The sequence below is a fragment of the Camelina sativa genome, chromosome 17, assembly GCF_000633955.1.
Source record: "Camelina sativa cultivar DH55 chromosome 17, Cs, whole genome shotgun sequence".
In the NCBI taxonomy this organism is placed as follows: Eukaryota; Viridiplantae; Streptophyta; class Magnoliopsida; order Brassicales; family Brassicaceae; genus Camelina; species Camelina sativa.
Genome location: NC_025701.1, coordinates 28,794,555 through 28,802,401, shown reverse-complemented (window position 1 = coordinate 28,802,401; position 7,847 = coordinate 28,794,555). Strand labels below are relative to the sequence as shown.

The 7,847-nt window shown below is 42.2% G+C and overlaps 1 protein-coding gene across 1 annotated transcript; it reads right to left on the bottom strand.

Annotated features, from left to right (window-relative positions):
• On the bottom strand, nucleotides 306-1,604 carry LOC104759879 (putative F-box protein At3g20030). Its single transcript, XM_010482757.1, has one exon. It carries the CDS (start codon nucleotides 1,602-1,604, stop codon nucleotides 306-308), a length of 1,299 nt encoding a protein of 432 aa, XP_010481059.1.

Below are 7,847 nucleotides of genomic sequence, written 5' to 3'. Positions count from 1 at the left end.
AGTTTAACTTATATAATATGCTTACATTGTGATAAACAAGAAACAACAAAAACCTTGAATATCACAAAATAAGGAAACACCAGGATAAAAAAAATATTAAAATGCAGAATGCAGTAACCAAGTACGCCTGAGAGAGGTAAATGACTACAAATGAGAGGGGGAATTCGGGGGAGTCAGAACAAGAACATTTGTATAATGTCTGATCAGCTAAAACTGTAACAGAAACAAGAATAAGGGTCATTGTGTGCAGAGGACAATGCAAAACAAAAACGAATGAAAAGATATGCAAAAAAAAAAGCTATTAATTAATAGTGAGTCTTCTTGTTAGCGAGTGGTTGTTGGTTCGCCTCCTCTTCTTCTCTTTCCTTCTTGAATCCTGCAAGTTGGTTGATATGTGCTAAACTTGGAACATAAGAGCCACAACACACAAGTGGGCAAGAAGCCGCATATTCGCTGAAGTTGAGAGATGCTCCATGATTCACAGCTTCGCCAAGACACACTTTTCTAACGTACCCATCATCTCCAATGATGTAAGCTGCATCCTCATAGCGGGTCATTTCGGATTCGTCAAAGTGAAAAACCAAGGCGACTTTCTTCTCCTCGTCTATGAAGAAACTGCCACCGTCATAGTGAAACTGAAAACCAGAACCATAGTGTTTGTTCATATCAACTTTTAAGAAAGGGTTCCACGACAGAGCATTGGGCTCAATCATAGTTGTAACCCAAATCTCCACCTCTGATCTATCCACGCTCTGATATAATGCAGCGAGTTTCTCGTCTCTAAGAGAAGATAGAGCTCCAGCATCGAAACGAAAATGCTGAAACGGGAGAGGAAGAGACTGTCCGAAGCTCTCCGTTGTAAAATCAAAACAGAGTATATAGTCTGCCGGCTCTGGTATCTCTCCATCCTCTTCAAATATTATTTTTTCCTTAGCAATAAAGTATGTGTTTCCCTTCAAAGACGCACCACGTTGATAAGAATCTATATCCCAGTGGGGAGCGATATCAAGAACCCTCCATGAATTAGAGCTAAAAGCATAGATTTCGTACCCAAAAACGTGTTTCCTGTATATTTCATGATCACCCATGTCGATTTCATGATCATCCATGTCGATTTCATGATCATCCAAAAACCTCAAGATTTTGTGTTGACGGTTATTGTCGTATCCGATAGCATACCTGTCCAGTGTGTGGTAATTGTTTCTGGGTTGGATCCACCTGGTTTGACCCAAATAAGGGTTCCATACCACGAGCCTGGTGTTGTCCTCTTTGGTCACGCACAACAACAAGCCATCGCATTGAAAGACATTAGATATCTCCACTTGATTTAGAAAATTACCCAACTCCTTTATAGATGGATCCACAAATTCGTCACTTCCTTCTTCTTTTTCGTTGAGATCGAACCTCATTGAACAAAGCTTATTTTTCTTCATCATGAACCCTAGAAACTGATGCCTTGCTTCTGCTTTGCACAACATCTTAACTTTGGATAAACTGTTCCATCGTTTGCACGTCGATCTCACCGCTCCCAAACAAGTTTCCGGAACCCTCGAGAGTATCTTCTCTACCAAATTTTTCGAAAGATCAGAGATCGTCGTCGTCATTGTTCCGAAGACAAAGGAAATCAGGATTTTCTAACTTGCCCTGCCCCTTCTTTATATAACTTAGGTTATCATTATCTTATGTCATCTTTTTTTCCCGAAAAGAAATTAATATATATATATATATATATGTATATTTCCTTTTCCATTCACAAAAAAAAAAAAAAAACAATAACTAAACCGCCTTTGAAGCGTTGAAGCATGAAAAAAACCAAGATATCCTTTTATGTTCTAAACTCGCCGACGAAGACAATGATTAATTTTAATTTTATGGGTTTATCTCTTACAATGGCTTCTAGATTCATGAACAGATTTTCAAGTCTAGAATCATATATTCGCCTCAAAAATCTGCCACTAACACCGGATCTTCTCTCTTTGTTGCCATGAGGAAACCCTCTCCAAAGCAAGCCTTCAAAATCTCATAACAGAAGGGTGCGTATAGCTTCTCATTGGACTAACGCAAAATTGGAACAGCTAAAGAGGACATAATCAAACCGGCGTCACAGGAGCATCTAAGGGCAGCCAGCGAAGCCGCCTCCTGCCACCAATCCTGAGCATGACGCATCAAGAAATAATTCCCATGTGTTAGACCACACCAACTATACTGAATCGCTGCCTCTATTCAACTCGGAAACCCTCGCCTAATATTCACGACTAGCCTTTCAAGCCATAACATAAAACGAACACGACAACAACATACAAAAACCTAATCCAACCTGTTGTTAAAGTGACTTGAAATCTCTGAAGACGTCTACAAAGATGTACAAGACTGTGTAAGGCGTACAAGGCTTTTACTGGGCTTTTACTAGGCTTTTGTAGAGACCAACTCAAGGCAACTTAGGGTTAGGGTTTTGGGGGTGTAGGCGGCGCAGCCGCCTGTACGGTGTAATAGATTCTAGAAGATTCACAATATCTTTTATTTCCTGTTGTATCGGGTTCTTTGAGGCCTATATAAGAAGACTAGGGGATTGTAAAGTTGTTCATCAGATTAATAATATAAACCTTAGACAAAGGGTATTCGCCTCAAGAACACTCTGTTTCTCTTTTCAAAGTCTTTATTATTCTGTTTCTGTTCATCCGAATTCACAACAACTGGTATCAGAGCGCCAGGTTCAATGACGAGTTCCGAAAAGTTTGAGGTTCCACGTTTCAATGGAACAGGTAACTTCTGTCTCTGGCAGACCCGGGTGAAGGACATGCTGAATCAGCAAGGGATGAAGAAAGCTTTGTTAGACACAAAGCCAGAAGCGATCTCGCAGGATGACTGGGATGAGATGAGGGAGAAGGCGGGTTCAATGATACGAACATGTCTTGGAGATGAAGTCGTGCATCAGGTTCTAGATCTCAGATCTTCAAAAGAGATCTGGGATAAGCTAGAAAAGATGTACATGTCGAAGTCCCCATCTAGCAAGCTGTACCTGAAACAGAGGCTGTATTGGTTTAAGATGGCTGAAGGAGCAAATCTGGTCCAGCATATTAACCAATTCAACCAGATCACTGGAGATCTAGGGCGTGTGGGTGTTACAGTTGAGGACGAGGATAAGGCCATGCTGCTGTTGTGTTCTTTAACTCCTGTATATGAGACGTTGGTGACTGCACTATTGGCTGACAAAGAGACGATAAGTCTGCAGTCGGCTACAGACTCGCTGCTTGGGCATCATAACCGACGCCAACAGCATGGTGGTGGTAGCAGTGACAACCCTCAAGGTGATGGACTATATGTGAGTATAAGTCAAGGTAGCGGAGTACAGAAGAACAAGGGAAAGCAGAGAGATGGCAAGATGAAGAAGATAATCTGTTATAAGTGTCAGAAACCAGGACATTATAAGAGAGATTGTCCTCTGAACAAGGACCAGAACGAGACAGGAGGTTCATCTAATTCTGTGAACGTGGTTCAGGCAGAAGACGTAGTGAAGGTCGAGTTCGATTTCCTTGCAGTGACTACAAGCAATCACACAGATTCTTGGATACTGGATACAGGCTGTTCATTCCACAGGACTTCAAACAAGCATTGGTTTGACACGTATCAGGCTGGAAATTTTGGAACTGTTCAAATGGCTGACAATAGAAGCTGCAGCGTTGTTGGTATTGGACAGATCAAATTTCGGATGTATGATGGCACTTTCAGGATTTTAACTGAAGTGAGGCATCTTCCAACGGTGAAGAAGAATCTGATATCTCTTGATTCACTTCACAGGGACGGATTCAGGTTTGAAACTGATGATGATAACTGTGTGAATGTGCGCAAAGGAGATATGGTGTTGATGAAGGGTCAGCTCACAGCAGGGAGTGTGTATCGTTTACTTGGAAACGTGGTTGTAGGTGGAGCTGCAGCCGTGGTAACTGAATCAGATAACACAGCTCTATGGCATATGCGGTTGGGGCATATTGGAGAGCATGGTTTGTCTGAACTTCACAAGAGGGGTCTTCTGGATGGTTTGAAGAATTGTAAGATGGAGTTTTGTAGGTTCTGTGTGATGGGGAAGCAGTCCAAGGCATCTTTCAAGACAGGTCTACACACCACAAAGAGTCTTTTAGACTATGTGCATTCTGATGTGTGGGGGCCTACACAAGAACATTCATTAGGAGGAAGCAGATACTATGTCATCTTTATAGATGATTTTTCTAAGAAGGTTTGGGTTTACTTCATGAGGCAGAAATCTGAAGTTTTTGAGAAATTTAAGATTTGGAAGGCTGAAGTGGAAAACCAAACAGGGAGGAAGATGAAGTATTTGAGGTCTGATAATGGTACAGAGTATACTAATGGAGAGTTTCAGAAGCTGTGTGAGGAGCATGGTATTCAGAGGCACTTTACAGTGCGGAAAACACCACAACAGAACGGTGTAAGTGAAAGGATGAATCGTTCTATTGCAGAGAAAGCAAGGTATTTGCGGTTGAATGCAGGACTCCCGAAGATCTTCTGGGCTGAAGCCATATACATGGCGGTCTACCTCATCAATAGATCGCCAAGGGTTTCTTTAGAAGGAAAGGTTGCTGAAGAGGTATGGACTGGGGTAGAAATTGATCTATCAAACTTGAGAATCTTTGGATGTCCAGCTTATGTGTTAGTTCCCAACGACGAAAGGTCAAAGCTGGATTCGAAGTCCAAGAAGTGCGTTTTTCTGGGATTTGAGAAAGGCGTGAAAGGTTTCAAGTTATGGGATCCTGAGGCTAAGAAAAGAGCGATCAGCCGAGATGTGGTGTTTGATGAGCAATACATGCTGCTACAGGCGAGTTCACAACGAGTTCCTGTAACCATTGAGGCTGATACTGGTTCAGAGATAGCGGAGGATGAAGAGGAGTCTAGTGAAGCTAGACCAGCAGCAGAAGCAGATGAGCAAACCCCTGAGGTGGAGCAGTCTCCTAAGGTGGGGAAGAAGGATAATCAGATACGTACAGAGGGGAGTTTGGCTGCAACCAAGGAAAAGCGTGTAGTGAAGGCACCTGTCAGATATGGGTATGAAGATATGGCTAGCTATGCTTTGATGATTGGTACAAATGATCCATCAAGTTTTCGTGAAGCTATTAACAGTCCTGAAAAGGAAGAATGGATTGCTGCTATGACAGAGGAGACAGTTAGTCTGAACAAGAATCAGACATGGGAGCTTACAACACTTCCAAAGGGGAAGAAAGCAAATGGTTGCAAGTGGGTCTTCAAGAGGAAAATAGGAGTCTCTGAGAAGGAAATTGTGACTTTCAAGGCGAGACTAGTAGCGAAAGGGTACTCACAGAGGGCAGGGGTTGATTATGACGAGATTTTCTCCCCTGTAGTTCGACACACGTCCATCCGTGTTGTGTTGGGACTGGTAGCTTGCTGGGATTTGCATCTTGAGCAGATGGATGTGAAGACAGCGTTTCTCCATGGGAATTTGGAGGAAGAGATCTATATGGAGCAACCTGAAGGGTTTGTCAAGTCTGGAGAGGAGAAGCTTGTATGCAGACTGAAAAGATCTTTATACGGGCTGAAGCAGGCTCCTAGACAGTGGTACAAACGTTTTGATACTTACATGTTGCAGATAGAGTACCAGAGATGTGAGTATGACTGCTGTGTTTATGTGAAGAACGTTGGTAATAATTCTCCCATATTTTTGCTGTTGTATGTTGATGATATGCTCATTGCTGGAAGCAATATGGATGATATTGTTGAGTTGAAAGGGCTAGTGGGAGAAGAGTTTGAGATGAAGGATCTTGGTGCTGCAAAGAAGATTCTTGGGATGGAGATTCGCAGTGATAGGAGTTCTCAGAGATTGTGGTTATCTCAAAGAAGCTACATTGAGAAGATACTTGAAAGGTTTGACATGAAGAATGCAAAACATGTGTCTACTCCTCTGGCGAATCACTTCAAGCTCTCAGCACGTCAGTGCCCTATTTCTGATGAGGAGATCAGAAACATGGCACAAGTTCCTTATGCTAGTGCAGTTGGTTGTCTGATGTATGCGATGGTTTGCACAAGACCAGATTTGGCTCAAGCTGTTAGTCAAATCAGTAAGTACATGTCTAAACCTGGGAGGGAGCACTGGAATGCAGTGAAATGGATTCTCAGGTATTTGAAGGGTACTACAGATCGTGGTCTCATGTTTGGAGGACATGAGTGCAAGGCAGAAGTCGTGGGTTTCGTTGATTCAGATTATGCAGGTGATCTTGATAACAGGAGATCTACAACCGGGTATGTATTTACTCTTGCTAGAGCACCTATAAGTTGGAGGTCTGTGTTACAGTCTGTAGTTGCCATGTCAACCACTGAAGTCGAGTACATGGCAATGGGAGAGGCAGCTAAGGAGGCATTATGGGTTAGCGGACTTGTAATGGAATTGGGTGTTGAGCAAGGTGGAGTTCAGCTACACTGTGATAGTCAGAGTGCTTTATATCTGGCAAAGAATCAAGTGTATCATGGTAGAACAAAGCACATTGAGGTAAGATATCACAAGATCAGAGAGTTGTCAGTTTCTGGTGTGATTTTACTGCAGAAGGTGCACACGTCTGAGAATGCAGCTGATATGTTGACCAAGCCAGTCACCATGGAGACGTTCAAGCACTGCTTGGATTTGCTCCAGGTCTTTCATTGCTAGATGAAGACAAAAGGTTTCCCCAAAAGCTAACTAGGAGTTGAAGTTGAAGTCAATGAGATTTTGTCGTCAATGTGGAGTTTGTTGTTAAAGTGACTTGAAATCTCTGAAGACGTCTACAAAGATGTACAAGACTGTGTAAGGCGTACAAGGCTTTTACTGGGCTTTTACTAGGCTTTTGTAGAGACCGACTCAAGGCAACTTAGGGTTAGGGTTTTGGGGGTGTAGGCGGCGCAGCCGCCTATACGGTGTAATAGATTCTAGAAGATTCACAATATCTTTTATTTCCTATTGTATCGGGTTTTTTGAGGCCTATATAAGAAGACTAGGGGATTGTAAGGTTGTTTATCAGATTAATAATATAAACCCTATACAAAGGGTATTCGCCTCAAGAACACTCTGTTTCTCTTTTCAAAGTCTTTCTTATTCTGTTTCTGTTCATCCGAATTCACAACACAACCAATGCCTAAAGAAACAGAGGACCACAAGCTGTGGAGAGAACTTACCACAATGAACATAAAGTCTACTGCCACACCGGAGAAGAACGAAACCGCCCCAAACTCCGATTAAGACTCCTCCACCACCAACCCACACAGGCCACAATGACAAACCGCAGTCCTAGACTGCGCCGAGAGACCCAATTCATCAGTTTTCTACCATTCTTCTTATCCCACCACAAAATACTATTCATTTCTTCAATGGTTCCCTTAGGAAGCTTTAAACAGCTCATCGAGTAAACATGTATGGCTATAGCCACTGTTTTGAGTAGAATTCCTTGCCTGCTTCTGATAAAGATATGGTGTTCCACCCTTTAGTCCTCTGTCAAACTTTCTCCACAACATAGATAAATATCTATATTTTTTTTCCAACCAATAGGCTCTGGTAACCCCTAGTATTTACCACACCCTCCAATATTATGAATCTTGTCTGGACATGTTGTTTCACTCTAGTAATGGCCGGCTTATTCAAGTTTACCATTTAAACATAAACTTTTTCATAATCAAGCATGACCCCCATTATTGTAGAACAAGATCTTGGGTGTGCATTACAAAAGCAAAGAGCGTCATCAATAGTCATTAGGTGGTTGATTGTTGGCCCTGTATTGCTGATCTTCATCCCTTTCAAGTTGTGAACTGAGTCTGCTGAAGTTAAGAGGTGAATTAACACTATATATATATAT

What these genes read in the sequence shown, in the direction of transcription:
- LOC104759879 (XM_010482757.1), bottom strand. Translation starts at nt 1,604, where the DNA reads ATGACGACGACGATCTCTGATCTTTCGAAAAATTTGGTAGAGAAGATA.